At 42.3% G+C, this 16,137-nt stretch overlaps 2 protein-coding genes across 21 annotated transcripts in view; one reads left to right on the top strand and one right to left on the bottom strand.

The window, feature by feature from the left end:
* LOC127008785 (serine palmitoyltransferase 2-like) overlaps positions 1–3,570 on the top strand; it is a 31,683-nt gene extending 28,113 nt beyond the window's left edge. For 4 of the 19 annotated variants that reach the window (XM_050881171.1, XM_050881170.1, XM_050881189.1 and 1 more), the window contains 2 exons: positions 22–2,062; positions 2,166–3,570. The gene's annotated coding sequence lies outside the window, so the exon portion shown is untranslated. Of the gene's footprint in view, positions 1–21 lie in introns of all 19 variants that reach the window. The other 15 variants (XM_050881176.1, XM_050881177.1, XM_050881178.1 and 12 more) reach the window with 15 other exon arrangements.
* A 1,754-nt stretch (positions 3,571–5,324) lies between these two features.
* On the bottom strand, positions 5,325–15,795 carry LOC127008784 (nucleolar complex protein 2 homolog). 2 transcript variants are annotated; one of them, XM_050881169.1, is made up of 15 exons: positions 15,647–15,795; positions 15,301–15,440; positions 13,422–13,488; positions 12,523–12,740; positions 11,556–11,665; positions 11,075–11,193; positions 10,545–10,699; positions 9,636–9,863; positions 9,233–9,421; positions 8,926–9,045; positions 8,158–8,289; positions 7,504–7,719; positions 7,098–7,253; positions 6,180–6,409; positions 5,325–6,028 (listed from the first exon to the last, which is right to left on the bottom strand). In XM_050881169.1, exons 2-15 carry the CDS (start codon positions 15,424–15,426, stop codon positions 5,809–5,811), a joined length of 2,286 nt encoding a protein of 761 aa, XP_050737126.1. In that variant the 5' UTR covers positions 15,427–15,440; positions 15,647–15,795; the 3' UTR covers positions 5,325–5,808. The 2 variants fall into 2 exon arrangements, with proteins under 2 accessions (XP_050737126.1, XP_050737125.1); XM_050881168.1 differs by having other exon boundaries at positions 15,608–15,774.
* Between the last annotated feature and the right edge of the window lie 342 nt (positions 15,796–16,137).

Below are 16,137 nucleotides of genomic sequence, written 5' to 3' on the forward strand. Positions count from 1 at the left end.
TTCTAATGAGTGTTTCTTCAGGCTCAGGGTACAGGAGAAGGGTCAAATTACCACCAGGGCCATACAACTACTACTGGAAATGCCCACAACTCTTACGAAAGCCTTGTCAGATATGTGTTTTGGGGCGGCGAAATGTCTTATGATGCGACCCTTAGTGTATGAATTATTGACCAACACACCCTGGTGTAATATGTTTTTCCATGCTTGCATGAATGTTGATAAATGCATACATATTCGCTATTGCCATATATATTATTTTTTTGGCTTTTTACTTGGGAATTCCGCTGTCTGTCTGTTCCTTAACCCGGTAGCAGCGGGGGTCATGTTTCTTAATGGTCCCTCCAAGCAAGAAAAATGAGAAAAAATTACCCCTCACACAAACCATTTTATAATTTATATCAAAGCATTTGTGATCAGATTATGTATCATCTATTTTTTTGGGTAAATATCATGGCACAAATTTGGCCCGTCGCTGATACACGGTGAAGTCACAAATTTGGCCCGTTGCTGCTACCGGGTTAATATTCTAGTTAGTCACTGAAGCCAGAAGTGTCAATTGCCTATTACTATTAGTATTTGCTTTCTATGAGAATTTAATATACGTCTTAGCATCAGGAAGTACCGCTGTCATTTTTCTACTATGATTACGTCTATTTATTATTGTTATTTTCTCACCATTGTCGGAAGCATTGTTACATGTTTTGCAATACACTGTTTTTCTCCATTATATTTTATGCATAGAACGATAGGCATTATTTTCATTATCATCATTATTATTATTTTCCCCGTAAGTCTCCTGAATAGATCTCTAAGCTTAGAAAACCAACGCTGGCCTTCTATGAATAAATGGTAATGATTATATTATGGGTGTTGTTAGAGCCTCAAGTTACCTATCGCCTCTATGTTAAAGTAGTTCTAAGCAGAAGGATGAAAATAATGTGACTTGTGTTGTAGTTATGTGTGAGAATAATCTGTTTTGTATATTGTACTCTTAATATCCTCATGCAATAGGCTGCAAAGACTGTGTGGTGTGCTAAGTCATGAAGCTACAATGGGCTTGACTTTATACAGAGAAAGGGAATGCTGTGTTAGTAGCACTGATCAGGGAATTTGAATAAGACTATGTGGTGTGCTAAGTCTTAAACCAAAATCTGTAATGGACTTGAGTTTATACAGAAAGGGAATGTTGTGTTGATAGTATTGATCAGGGAATTTGAATAAGACTATGTGGTGTGCTAAGTCTTAAACCAAAATCTGTAATGGACTTGAGTTTATACAGAAAGGGAATGTTGTGTTGATAGTATTGATCAGGGAATTTGAGAGACTATGTGGTTTGCAAAGTCTTAAACCAAAAACTGTAATGGACTTGAGTTTATACAGAAAGGGAATGTTGTGTTGATAGTATTGATCAGGGAATTTGAGGAAGACTATGTGGTTTGCAAAGTCTTAAACCAAAAACTGTAATGGACTTGAGTTTATACAGAAAGGGAATGTTGTGTTGATAGTATTGATCAGGGAATTTGAATAAGACTATGTGGTTTGCAAAGTCTTAAACCAAAAACTGTAATGGGCTTGAGTTTATACAGAAAGGCAACTAAGATATACGAAAACTTGTAAAATCATACATACATTTTCTGCTAAAGGGGTTAAAAAGTGCCGTCATAATCACTTCATTTCTCCGTCAACACGTTTAAATTGATTTCCTATTACTGACTGATAATGACGCAGCTATCCACTTCATACTGTTAAGATAGTCGGCATAGAGGAGCTTTTATTGGTATAGGATGAGCATTGAGACACTCGGATAGACAGTCTAGATAATATTGCAAAATGTAAGGAAGGCACAAAGTCTATATTATTTTTATGGAGTTACATGTTACACCCATTTTTTCTTAGTTTTTCTGTTTGTTCATCCTTGTAAAGTTTAATGTTACCGTGTTTGGCGCACAAGTTGTTTTATGCTCTCCACTCCATTCCTGTGCACTCTCTCAGTTACTGCCACCCTTCCAGTCTGGCATTCAAGGTTTATTTATGTTTTTTGAAGTCTAATTAGTATGAGAAGGTGGCTCCATTTTACTGCCTTGTGAACGTACCCTCAAACCCACCCTTCCAGTCTGGCATTCAAGGTTTATTTATGTTTTTTGAAGTCTTATTAGTATGAGAAGAAGGTGGCTCCATTTTACTGCCTTGTGAACGTACCCTCAAACCCACCCTTCCAGTCTGGCATTCAAGGTTTATTTATGTTTTTTGAAGTCTAATTAGTATGAGAAGAAGGTGGCTCCATTTTACTGCCTTGTGAACGTACCCTCAAACCCACCCTTCCAGTCTGGCATTCAAGGTTTATTTATGTTTTTTGAAGTCTTATTAGTATGAGAAGAAGGTGGCTCCATTTTACTGCCTAGCGAACATGCCCTCAAACCTCCCTCCGAGTCTGGCATTCAAGATTTATTCAGTGTTTTTGAAGTCTAATCGATATGAAAGGGTGGCTTCATTTTTTCACCTTTCATGCTTTTGATGTGACTTCTCCTTTGTCTCTGTCTGTTTCCTATTCTGTGTGAAGATAGTCAAGTAAAATCTCTATCTCCCCATCCCTTCATTTTTTCTCCAAGTCTCTTTAGTATCAGTATTTTCCGAGTCCGGCAGATTGAGATATACTGTATGTACTTCTAAATCCAGTAATGCCAGAAGGTTAATTAAGTATGGAATATACACAGGATCACAAAAGTAGGTTTAAGTATTGTAAGTAATTAAGCATGTCTCCCTCTGACACTGAATTACTTAGGATACTTAAACCTACGTAACTAAACTTCTGGCAGTACAATCCTAGGGCACATTTGATTCTTCCATTTGCCAAGCTTCCATTTATCAGCATCACAAATTTCACATCTCCACACTTTTCTGAAGCACCACCATACAGACTCATATAAAGAACAGTGTCATGGATGGGGCGACGTCTTTCCGAGGCCGTGACATGCTGGAGGAAATTCACCCCTTTACGTAAAGTCTCCATCTTCTCCAAGGTTAAATATATGTTTGAGGAGTAATTTCAACCCTCGGAGAAGTGTTTATGTGCATTTCTCCCTCTTCTCCAAGGCAGTGTTTGATTAAGAAGTAAATTTAGACCATGGAATAAATAGCATTCATGTAAGTCCCATTAAATTGGTCTCATAACTCTATTCAGAGAGGAGTAATTTCAACCCTAGAAGTATGTATGTGCATATCTCCCTCTTCTCCAAGGCAATGTTTGATTAAGAATTGAATTTAGACCATAGAATAAAATATCATTCACTCAAGTCCTATTGAATTGGTCTCATAACTGTTCAGAAATTTCACTATTACAAGGGTGTATACGTATGGTACTACCGTTTTATTTTCTGCTGAGTCTTGATATGAGTAGTGCACGGCCTTCACGCTAATGCAAGAACGTAATGCTTGTCGTTGTCGTAAACCCAATTTTTAGCCAAGTCTTTGTCACACCTCACGCCTTGTTTTAGTATTATTTCATTTAAAGTTTCCTGACAGTAGGAGCTGAAATAATTGTATTCTCATAAATAAATAACTGATTTTTCACATGTGTTGCTAATTTCTGGGGCCTGGAAGTACGTACTAGATTAACCCGTCCGCTGCAATTGGCACGGATTTGGCCTTCACTGGTAGCCTGGTAACATATGCTCCCAGGTCTTTCTCTGCCTCTGTGGTGGGTAGTGGAGTGTTTCCCATGTGGTATTGGTATGCTGGATTTCCCCTCCCAAGGTGCAGAACTACATATTTCTTCATTGAATTGTAGCAGCCACTTTTTGTTCCACTCCTGTAGCCTGGTGATGTCTTTTTGTAGGAAATCCACAGTCAAGGGGTTAAAGTATATGTGAGTGTGAATTCATAGAGTAGGCTGACTGGCTGCTGGGGTTGACTGACTGACTGACTGTGGATGGCTAACTAAATGTTTATTCTGATGTTATTTTGTTTTGGAGTGACTGTTACCATGTCTGGTGCACAAGTTGTTTCTGCTCTCCCATTCATATGCACACTCAGTTACTGCCTTGCGAACATACCCACAACCCTCCCTCCGAGTCTGGCATTTAAGTTTTATAATGGATTGACTAGTTGGCTGGCTGATGAAATGTTATTCTAATTTGAGTATGACAATTAATTTTACTTTTAAGTTCCATTAACAGCCACAATATTGTTCCTAGAGCTGCTAAAATAGTAAGTTATCACCTTAATATATAATCTATCACCATAAAATTGAGTTAGCGTACTCTAGAAGTTTAAGCCTTCTAGTCAGGGTGATCCACCACTGCTCCCACTCATGATGTCCTTAGTGATCAGATTCACTCAGTCTAGTGGAGCTGCCAGAGCTACAGATGGAGGACTCACACATACAGGGCTCTGTAGTGTAGTTAGTGCTCTTAGCTCATAACTGAGAGGCCCTGGGTTCAATTCCCAGGTGGTGGAGAGAGATGGGCAACCTCCTTCCATGTATATAGATAGAACACACACACAACATGTGCACCCATACAGAGCTTTGTAGTGTATGGGTTAGTGCTCTTAGCTCATAACTGAGAGTTCTTGGGTTCAATTCCCAGGTGGTGGAAGCAGGTGGGCAGCCTCCTTTCATGTAGATAGACAGCACACACACACACACACAGCATGTGCACCCATACAGAGCTTTGTAGTGTATGGGTTAGTGCTCTTTGCTCACAAGTGAGAATTTTTGGGTTCAATTCTCAGGTGGTGGAGGCAGATGGGCAGCCTTCGTTCATATAGACAGACAGAACACACACACACAGCATGTGGACCCATACAGAGCTTTGTAGTGTAGTGGTTAGTGCTCTTAGCTCATATCTGAGGTCTTGGGTTGAATTTCCAGGTGGTGGAGGCAGATGGGCAGCCTCCTTTCATATAGATAGACAGAACACACACACAGAACTTTGGGATGTAGTGGTCAGCATGCATTGCTCACAACCAAGAGTTTCTGGGTTCAATTCCTGGGTGTAGTGGAGACAGATGGGCAGCCTCCTTTCATACAGACAGAATACACCACACACACAGCCCTGTAGTGTAGTGGTTAGCTCTCTTAGCTCACTCTGAGAGGTCCTGGTTTTGATCCACGGGTGGAGTGGAGAGGAAGCCATCCATTCCACCCAGGAATGGAAACCAGGTCTTCTTAGTTGTGAGCCAAGCGCGCTGACCACCACACTACGCAGGTCCCCTCATGCATGTCCCTGTTCAGCCAGCAGGGAATGGGTACTGGGTGTTGGCAGGGGGTTACGTCCCACCTCCTGACACACACACTCGCATACACTAAGGGGAAGGAAAAGGCATTTACAATTGAAATTTATTGTAAAATAATATATAAAGGTTACCTCTTCCTTGTTTTCTGCCCTGAACACTACTTAACTGCCAAAGCTGCAGATGGAGAAGTGTACATAAACTTCCATGTAGAAATCGCTAGGCAGGTGTTGAGGGCTTGGTTTCGTATGTATTAGGTCAACTACATATCAATTCTGTTCCCTCAATCCACAATGTAAAGTCCATAAGAACAGCAGATGGTAGGAATGTGTGTACGTTCATGTATTCATCCTTGCTGTACATATTAGCAATACTTCCTCTGTACTGTTACTGGTGGTGACAATATGGAAGAAGTATAGGTAAGATATACAAGGAAAGTTAACATTGATATACATACACTTCCTGCTCCTGCCATCCATCGACTGTTCTTCCAGACCTTGCATTACAGAACAAAGAGACAGAGCATTACATGTCTGATGGAGATGAGGGAACGACCTGGATTGCAGGGGATGATTTTCATGCCTCTAAGTCTGACAGATTGAACTCCTTCACTACATCTTCACCGGAGTCGTCATCCGAGTCAAAGGCAGCTCTAATTTCCTCATCATTCACATTGTCTTGTTCACCATCTTCTGCATCCTCACCTTCACCCTCATCCTCGCTTTCTTCATCAGCTTCATCTTCCTCCTCTTTCCTCTGGGCCTGAAGTTTCTTTCTCTCACTCTTGGACAGGAACCTGAGAGGGAAAAAGGTTCAATAGTAAACATCAGCATCACCTTCTGCCTTACCAAGATTGTAGACTGAATTTATCACTCAATTTCAATATGCTGCCTTTAAGATATGAAATTAATATAAATCTGTAATCATAACTTATCAGAAACTCTTACCTAATCTCATCATCATCATCATCATCATCATCATCTGCAAACAGCTCCTTGAATTCATCCTTATCCTTTGCCTTCTGTTTGTCCAGTAGCTCACGTTTCTTGACCACCGGCAGGTTGTAGTCGTCCATCTCCACCCTGTTGGAGACTCGCCTCAGGTGCTCCTTCTCTCTAGTCTTGCGCCAGCTGGCATGGAATGACGTGAGAGGTGTTCCGCTCTGCTTCACGGAGATCTGAAGGAATTACAATGCCGTTACTGGAGGAGTAAGGAACACTATAAATAACCGACTGTTGAAACTGTCACTGAGAAGATATGCAGTGAAACTTTTTGTTTTCCCTTGCAACTTATTTCTTGTTCTTCATGGGATGTGTAAGGCAGACAGATGAATGGAGTCTATACCCTGTTATGCTAAGGAAGGGAGGCAGTGAGATGCAAAATATATGTATACCCTGTCAAATCTATCTACCCTGTCATATCCCCTTGCTTCCCTGTCACAAGATATGTAGATACAGAGTGGACCTTCACCCTGCCACCCAGATTTTGTCACGTAAAGCTAAGGAAGGGAGGCAGTGAGATGCAAAATATATGTATACCCTGTCAAATCTCTCTACCCTGTCATATTCCCCGCTTCCCCTTGCTTCTCTGTCACAAGATACATAGATACAGAGTGGACCTTCACCCTGCCACCCTGTTTTTGTCCCATAAAGCTAAGGAGGGGAAGGAAAATTTTGGGAAATCTATCAGTAATGAAACCTATATACCCTGCCTGCTCTTCCTTGGGTAAACTATAAAAAGACAGACTTTGTACACGCCCTTCCGCCCCTTCTCCAGACACCTCAAATTCTTCTCCTACAATGCAATACTGCCACTAACTAATCAACTAAACCTCTCAATGCTACAACTATACTTGTCATAATTACCTCCCAATTCTTAACAGCTTTCCTGTCTCCAATAGCAAATGTAACATCCTTTCTTCTTGACTCAATAAAATCTTGGTTCTCCTTGACTTTGTCCAACAAGTGTTTAATTTTCTTGGTGTAGTTGGGCACCTTGCATTTCTTCAGGAAGGCCTTCAGCTGAAAAGTAGAATTATATGAGAAAATATGTCTATAAACATTCAGCAGCGTCCTTATATACTGGGTTTGGGATCCAGCCACTGTTGGGAGGGGGGAATGGACGAAAGAAATATTATCAACTTGGGGGAGACTTGATGGAAAATATATATGGAAGAAATTAACCATGAATAAAAAATGAAAAAATCTAAGACTCAAAAAGGCTTATAACCTGCTTTAAAACTACTGAGAAAGCAACATGAGGAGCCCGAACCTGCAGGACAGCCGGCACCACAAGCTCTGGGAAGCCAATGGACGCTGCTTCCACGCTGAGGTAGTTAACGATGCCGTCATACACCTGATCCACCACTCCGTCCTTGAAGCCAGACTCCGACATCTCCGCTCTGGACAGCCGAAGCATACACAGCCAGTCAAAGGGTCGGATGGAGGCCTTCTTGTGCTTCTTGGCAAGGGGGGCTTTGTTGAGGACCTAAAAATTGAGTAAAGTGCTGGCTAAAAGGTATGTGGGTGTCCTATGTCCATTTCTGGGTGTGATTGTATAGTGTACCTGGCAGGGTAATTGGTGCTAAGACTAACTCTCAAAACTAAGGTCCACATTATAAGACACTTTTGCTTCTCACATCAGCTATTTCTAAAGGTCAAAGAGGGAGTCAGTCAGGTTCTAATGAGTGTTTCTTCAGGTTCAGGGTACAGAAGGGTCAAACTACCACCAGGGACATAAAACTACTCGTGGAAATGCCTACAAATCCTATGAAAGCTTTGTCAAATTCGTGTTATTGGGCGATGAAGTGTCAAAATCATTCTTTCCTTGACCGTCAGCTTATTTTAACTACCCAGCTTTAGATCTCTGCAATAAGGGAAGTTTTATTGTATGTACATCTCCATCCAAGAACACACACTTACGTACCTCTAGCAGGAAGGGCAGGACTGGAATGAAGGTGCCAGTGTGCCGGGAAAGGTCCGTCAGAATCCCGCACACGTGGAAGACTAGCGGGAAGAAGGATGGGGTTGGCTGAAGCTTGATGGTCCCTATGGCAACCTGACCGAGAGGGGAAACACAGCCGTCAGTCAACAGTCTTGTGGGGAGGTTCGGAAATGACGTGGAAAAATAATGACGCTGTGCTTGACAATGAGACTAAAGTATTGTGCTCCTGGAAGTCATTAGGGAGAGGAGTCAACCTCTAATACCACCTTGCCATGCTTCTGACTATTGAAATTGTAAGGGAAGCAAGGGAGATAAGTACTAAAGAAAGATTTGAGTGACTAATATGTTTAAGGCAAAGACTATAGAAGAGTTATGAGAGCAGTGTTAGCCATAGCAGCAAGTTTGATTGATTACAAGCTAAGGAGAAGAAATAAAACGGCAAGTGTATGATGGCAAGTATTCAGACTGGTGCTGTGGAGAGAAATCAATAGAAGACAATGCAAGGAACAGAACCTTCTTGGGTCGGTATTTCAAGACACTCGCTTCAAACATCAACTACTTCTAAAGGTCGAGGGGATCAATCGGGTTATAATGAGTCTTCTTTTAGGTTCACGGTACAGAGGAAGGGTCACACTACCACCAGGGTCATAAAACTACCCCTGGAAATGCCCCAAACTCCTACAAAAGCCTTGTCAAATATGTGTGTACTTGGGCGATGAAATGTTTTAAAATACGCGACTTGATCCTAACCTGGGTGAGTGGATACACGATGGGCTGCAGGGCTGGGCTGGGGTGGGTTTTGGACAGGAGCTCGGCCCATAGGTGCAGGCAGTGGACATACTGCCAGTTGTACACCAGTTGGATCCGCTCCTGTTTAAGGCACTCCATTTGTAACTTACACAAGGATATAGATGGACTTGAAGAGATTAGACAGCTTGCATATGAAGATTGTGACCTAGTTCTTGCCTAACTCTTTTCTCAACATGACTATATACAACTTACACCTGTTACTTATGGCATTATCAATAACTTCCAAGCAGTAATATGAGAAACCAACCTTTTTCTTCACCAGTATGGCATTTCTGAGGTGAAATGCCATCTGTCGAATGTACACGAATGCATGTTTGTACGCCAGCACCTGGTCCAGAGCATACAGCTCCACTAGTGACAACCGCATGAAGTCAATCAAGCCCCAGGTGGAGGGAGAGGTAAACCTGGAGTTCTGGACATAGGTCAGGTACAGCCTCTGCAACAAGAGCATGACACTCATGATATATCTGCACAACACACCTTCAGGACAAAGAAATTCAAACCTTATGGCATAATACATCCCTTGTGGCTACTTCCACTACTTCCCTGAGGACAATAATTAAAGTGTCACCCCATGTAAAAGGCAACCATAGGAGGCTAACACTCCAAGTGACTTAGCGGACCGTAAGACTCAACAGCATTCCTCATACCTTCAGTACCCACTCCAGGGGCTTTGGGGGGAGGTTGTGGGCCAGTCTGAAGATAGCGACGAAGGCCACCACCCGCACCCTCTTCTCGCTGGTGGCCCAGAGTGTGATGAGCCTCCTGAGAAGCATCTTGCACACGCCAGGGTGGTGAGCGTAGTAGTTGAGGAGTGGCAGAACTCCCTTGTTCAGCACCACCTCGGCCACACTGGGTTCAGCCATGCACTCTGTCAACTAGAGATCAATGGCTAGTACTATTTGGCTATTATACGATTATTTATACAATTCAGAAATACACTCATAGCTCTGAAATGCTCTCTTCATCTTTTCTCCAGGGAACTTAAGGTATTTTCCAAGGAGATTATTTGTTAGTGGGTACTCAATGCTCCCTTTTGGCTTAAGTCCCTCAAGGTACTTTAAAAGAGGATGTTAATGGTCAATAGTGTGCTTGAATGAGACTTAATTTATAGCAAGTCAACCTCTGAATTCATACTTCTGAGGGGAATGGCTAACAGAGATACTGTCTTCCTCTCTTCCCTAAGATGTAGACTACCTTCACTTGGAAGTTGAAACAATCAGTAAAATAGGATGATATTCACTTAACCCCTTGACTGTGGATTTCCTACAAAAAAAAGATCACCAAGCTACAGGAATGGAACAAAAAGTGGCTGCTATAATTCAATGGATGAAGAAAAATGTAAAGTCCTGCACCTTGGGAGGGGATATCCAGCATACCAATACCGCAAGGGAAACACCCCACTATCCACCACAGAGGCAGATGGGAGTATATGTTACCGGGCTACCAGTGAAGGCCAAATCCATGCCAATCGCAGCGGACGGGTTAAACCTCAAACAACCACACGCTGAAATAAGAAAATCAAGCAGACAAGACAAGGAACGCCCTGCGAGCCCTACCGTCACAAGGCTCCGCAGGTACAGCTTGAAGAAGTTCCTCATCTTGTGCCACTTCTTGCTCTTGGTTGGGTCATCTCTGGGGCTCTTCAGCTTGAGGATGGACGCCATGGCTGAGGGAGCGTTTCTCAGGCACAGCCGCACGATGGCATTGAAGACTGGGGAGGATATAAATGTATGAATAAACGAATGTATGAAAGTACAAGTGATTGATTTGATTGATAGTTTATTGTTGCAGGTATAAAACACAGGAGAAGGGAGGAACCTGATGGACAACCTACGAAGAATATAGTGAGTATAAAAGCAAGCAGGAAATACAACCATGAAATTACGCTTGGTGCGCCTGAAAGAACAACAGATAAATGTTAAGATAGTGCAGAATCCATGTAAAAAGTGATAGGTTTGAACTGGCAAACAAAATATATAACACTAGAATTACTGTGGAACTGCTAGGCATGTAAGATCATTGGGAATAAAGGAAAGATACAAGTGAATGACAGGGAAAGAGAGACAGCAAGGGTAGTGTAACATACTTTGGGGCCCTTCAATCTTGTACTTGCTGGTTGCTTCACCTTCCTCGGTCTCTCTGCTCCCGAGACTCTCAATGGCTGCTAAAAACGCCTGAGACATCTCCAGAAAGGTGTTGATGGGCCTGGAATATTAAGACATAGTTGAATGTCCTACAAGAAGACCTCACCAATGGAACAAAAACTGGCTGCTACAATTCAATGAAGAAAAATGTAGTCATGCACCTTGGGAGGGGATATCCAGCACACCAATATCACATGGGAAGCACTCCACTATCCACCACAAAGGCAGAGAAAGACCTGGGACTATATGTTACCAGGCTATCAGTGAAGGCGAAATCCATGCCAATTGCAGCGGACAGGTTAATAGGAGCAGTGGTAGTTGGGACTTTTTATTTTGCCTTTGAGTCGCTTCCTTTGCTGTAAAAAAGAAGTAACGTTTTCCCCCCAAGCCCAGAGGATGCACACAGCAGCCACAAATACTTACTTGGTGCCCTGTAACTCCTCCTCCCATTGGTTGATCATTCTGGCCGTGACAATGTTGGAGCCTCTCTTCTGGAGCTCCTCGTCCTCCACGTCACTCTCGTCACTCCCGACCTGCAAGCACACAAGCACTTCTGACACACTGTAACATGCTGCTAACCTACACTATACCCATTTGGACAGGACACTCACAATAGCTTGGTCCTACTTCCCCTGGCATAATGAGTAGCTTAGTAGATAGGTAGACTTGAGAGGTAGATAGGAGTCACCAGGAATAAGCTATTGTGAGTGACCTTGCCAAAATGAACTGAGTATAGTGATTGCTTAACCTCTTGACTGCGGATTTCCTACAAGAAGACCTCACCAAGCCACAGGAATGGAACAAAAAGGGGCTGCTACAATTCAATGAAGAAAAATTTAAAGTCCTGCATCTTGGGAGGGGATATCCAGCATACCAATACCTCAAGGAAAACACTCCACTGTCCACCACAGAGGCAGAGAAAGACCTGGGAGTATATATGTTACCAGACTGCCAGTGAAAGCCAAATCAGTGCCAATCGCAGCGGACTGGTTAACTAGTGATGACAAGGCAAGGGAGTCAGCGTTCAAGTGTCCTTTCTTGGTCTAATTCTCATACTGTTCACAGACTGACACATACTTATATTCTGGCGCTAAAATGTAGTCCATAAACTGTGAACTCATTAGGTATTTTGTCCCCCTCCCATTTTTATTATATATATATATATATATATATATATATATATATATATATATATATATATATATATATATATATATATATATATATATATATATATATATATACACTTCATTAACCCACTCCTCTTAACTCTCTTTTACAGCAGTGATTTAAAGGCTTTTTTCCTTAGTTTTTTTTTTTTTTTTTTGTGCTGTTTCCATTACTTAAAAAAAAAAAAAAAAAAAAAAAAAACCAGGAGGGCTAAACATACCTCAAGCTTATCTGGCGCCTCAAATATTGCTCCTCCTCGCTCCTCCTCCTCACTCTCATCCTCCCCTGAGCTGTTGAGGTCCATCAGGTCTGAAGATTGCATCATGGTGGCATAAAAATCCGGGTCACTCTTCTTGAGCTTCTCCAGGTACTGATTCCGACTCATGGTGCCAACTCCTGCCAGGTCTTCATCCTCCTCAAAGTCCAGGTCATCATTATCTAAGGCCAAGAGAAAGTTCTGGTAAAATAAAGGTAATTTTAATGCATGTAAAGACCGGATCTCAAGCTATCTAGGACACAAAAAGCCTATCGTTAAAAAATAGAGGTAATACTAATCATCATCATTTCATTTACCATCCGTTTTGACTCTTCCTGAGCAGATGGACGCTTTATGGCTCTCCTCCATTCTACTCTGTCTTCTGCCTGATGCTCATCCAATCCCATCACTGTCAAGTCTTCCTGTATACACCTCCACGTTTTCCTAGGTCTACCAACTGGTCTCCTTCCTTCTACCTCTAATCTCTCCACAACTCCCAGCACTGTATCCTCCCCTGCTCTCTTCACATGTCCAAACCATCGCAGTCTTTCCCTTCTATAAAGACCTGATTTCAAGCTATGTATGACACAAAAAGCCTATGGTTAAATGCTAATACTAATGCATATTAACAAGTGAATCCAAGCTCAAATGCTCTATGCTGACAGCTATCTACAACAGGAAAAAGCTCTGCTGGAAAACAAAGCAATATTCCTACATACAAAGATCTATTTTAGAGCTCAAATACACTAAATAACTGCTGAGGAAACACACTTCTTTTTTCCTTCCTTCCTCCATCATTCTACATCTTACATCAAAGTCATTCCCTCCCCCTCTCAAGACAAAAACAGCTGGTCCAATATTACCCTCTATCATTTTCTTCTTGGCGATGTTTTGCTTTTTCTTCCTCGGCAGGGCTGAACCTTCCTCATCCTGAAGCAACAGAGTATAGGAAGAGTTAGACAGTTTACTTTTGGTGCCTTTTTAATATGATGTGAGGGAAAGATTACATGAATGACAGATAAATTAAGTATCAGTGCCTTAGTAAGCAATATTATGCATCTAAAAGGAATATAGTTCTTACATGTTCCATATAAAGTACAGTAAACCTTCGATACAATGGACCCGCTTATAACGGATAAGGTCTGAGGGTCAGAAATCCACAGGGACCGACCGAGAAAAGTTTCTGAGCCAACTGCGCCCGGTAACTACAACAGCGTCTGCAAGCCATCTCACCCTCCTCCCTTTATCTGCTGTCCCATCCTTTGGTTACTGTAGTAGGTAGTCTTTTCAGCCCACCTGATGAAATATTTTCCTTGATCCTTGTGGTTTCCATACAAATGAAGAATGTATTTACACCACAAGAAAGTCTTATGCATCAATCCATCCATGGAGAGGTGGTGGCTGAGGGGTTAGGGTGCTTGCCTAGCATTCACGGCGCCATGGACAACGTTGGCTCGAATCCCCACGCTACCACCTGGGATTTTTCAGTCACCACTGAGTGGCCTAAGACTACCCACATGCTGTCCAGAAGACCACCCATCAACCCGGACTCTAGGAAAAAACGTCCAAGTGAATCAAGAACGAGTTCTGGGGGGCAGCATGAGCCAAGCGTAACTGGCACCACTATAAAAAATTGCCTGCGCCATGATGGACTTGGGCCGACCACCAGGCACCTGAAGAAAGCCTACCGGCACTAAAAAAAAAAAATAAAAAAATCTAGGGTAACTATATAAACATTATGGAAAATAGTTAACTGTTTGAGTGTCTGTACTGACACAGCACAAAGGGTTAATCATTACGTAGGTTAGATTAGGCCGGTTAAGTTAGGTTTTGCTAGTTTAAATTTATTCAGCACGCTGTATGGAGCAGTGGAAATACAAAGTGCAAGATGGGCTTGGGTGGCGGCGGGGATGGCCCATTACACAAGCCGGTGTTGCGAGAAATACCTCCTTTCCAAAATAAGTTGCTCTGCTGTCCACCACACATGTGCAATTTGGGAATACACAGCAGGAAAAACATTAATTTGCCTGGTTTTGTTCTAGTTTGTCCACTTGTGATCTTTGTGAGCGGTGAGTGAAATATAGAAACAGTAAACTAGTTGAACCTCTCTCTGCGAGTGCGAGCTATTATGCAGCTGCGGCGGCGTGTGTACAACAGGCATTTGAAAGTCAATCAGTTAGTGATTTAATGATTTGCGACAAACAGTTAGCAGATTATTTCATAACACACCAAAAACTACCCTCCCCCCAAAGAAAAAAAAGAAAATAAATAAAATGTTCTGTCTGCCAGTGCGAGAAAGGCGAACTTATAAAATTTTACTCATACCCATAAAAATATGGACCCCTGTAGGGCCCCACTGCCAACCTGGCAGCCTCAATGCCACGCAGTTTTCTGAGCAGATATACAGACAACATGCAGACAACATACACAATTAAAAGAAATATATACATACCTACATTTATTAGGTTCATCGGTATTATCATACGAATTTTTAAGTTTCCGCCGCTTAAAATTAATTTGTTATGTCGAGGGTTTACTGTACCTAATAAGAAAGTAAGTGGTAAAGAAAGTAAAAGAAAAGACAGCAGCAAGTTATCATATAAAAAAAATAGAGTATTAATTCCAAGTCTTATTCATCCAGGCATTACAGTGTTAGGCATTTACTCCTCAGGAGATCTATCCACAGCTACTTCTTCCTCCACACAATGAACAGATGACATACCCAGCAGTTCACTCACTCACCGAATCATCCTCCACATCGTCATTGATCATGGAGAACATGTCATCAATAGTGGTCTGTGGTGTTATCCTCCCCTTCTTCCTCTTCAGTCCGGCACCCGTCACACCACCCTTGTTTTTAGGCTTCATGCTCACCCACTAATCTGAAAATATAGAATCAGACACTAAGGTAAGTCATGCTACCTTTCTAAACATTGTACCCAAGTCATTTTAGGGGGATTCTTGGGCCTGCCTACTAATTTTGAGACAGACCATTTATTTCTGGGCAAAGCATGATGCTTTTTATAATGGATACAGGGGGATTACTCACGAGTGTAGCCACAGCACACACCACCACTGCTTGCACCACCTCAGGGAGTCCAGGGTCCAACCAGAAGGGTGAGACGGGAGAGCAGCAGCCACAGGGAGATCCGCCGCACGTGTCTTCCTCGCTTGGACCAGCTGATCGAGGGAGCTCTATTGCTCTTGCTCTTGCTGTACAGGTGACCCGTTGGAGAGTCAGGTCTTCGTATCGGCACACCCTGTAAAAATGATTGATTGATTGATTGATAGTTTATTGTTGCAGGTAAACAACAAGGGAGAAGGGAGGAACATATTGATTGATTGATAGTTTATTGTTGCAGGTAAACAACAAGGGAGAAGGGAGGAACATGCCATCCCAACCCCCAGGCAGGACAGAAATAAAACAACACAAGCAGAATCCATTACAAATCTTCCAATTCACTATTTCTTGCACACCACATCCAGAAAACTCTTCATGGCTTCTATAATTCTATCGTTTGCTTCATCACTCAGTCCCAGCAGCAGCAGCAGCATCCATTCCCTCTGTCCTTGCGATCC

Source organism: Eriocheir sinensis, chromosome 38, assembly GCF_024679095.1.
Source record: "Eriocheir sinensis breed Jianghai 21 chromosome 38, ASM2467909v1, whole genome shotgun sequence".
Lineage (NCBI taxonomy): Eukaryota > Metazoa > Arthropoda > Malacostraca > Decapoda > Varunidae > Eriocheir > Eriocheir sinensis.

Bases quoted from the DNA above. Each gene is read 5' to 3' on its own strand.
- LOC127008784 (XM_050881169.1), bottom strand. From the start codon at position 15,426: ATGAAGCCTAAAAACAAGGGTGGTGTGACGGGTGCCGGACTGAAGAGG. The intron at 7,720-8,157 runs GTACGTAAGTGT...CTCAATTTTTAG, and splicing joins TCCTGCCCTTCCTGCTAGAG to GTCCTCAACAAAGCCCCCCT. The intron at 6,410-7,097 runs GTAATTATGACA...TAATTCCTTCAG, and splicing joins AAGCTGTTAAGAATTGGGAG to ATCTCCGTGAAGCAGAGCGG.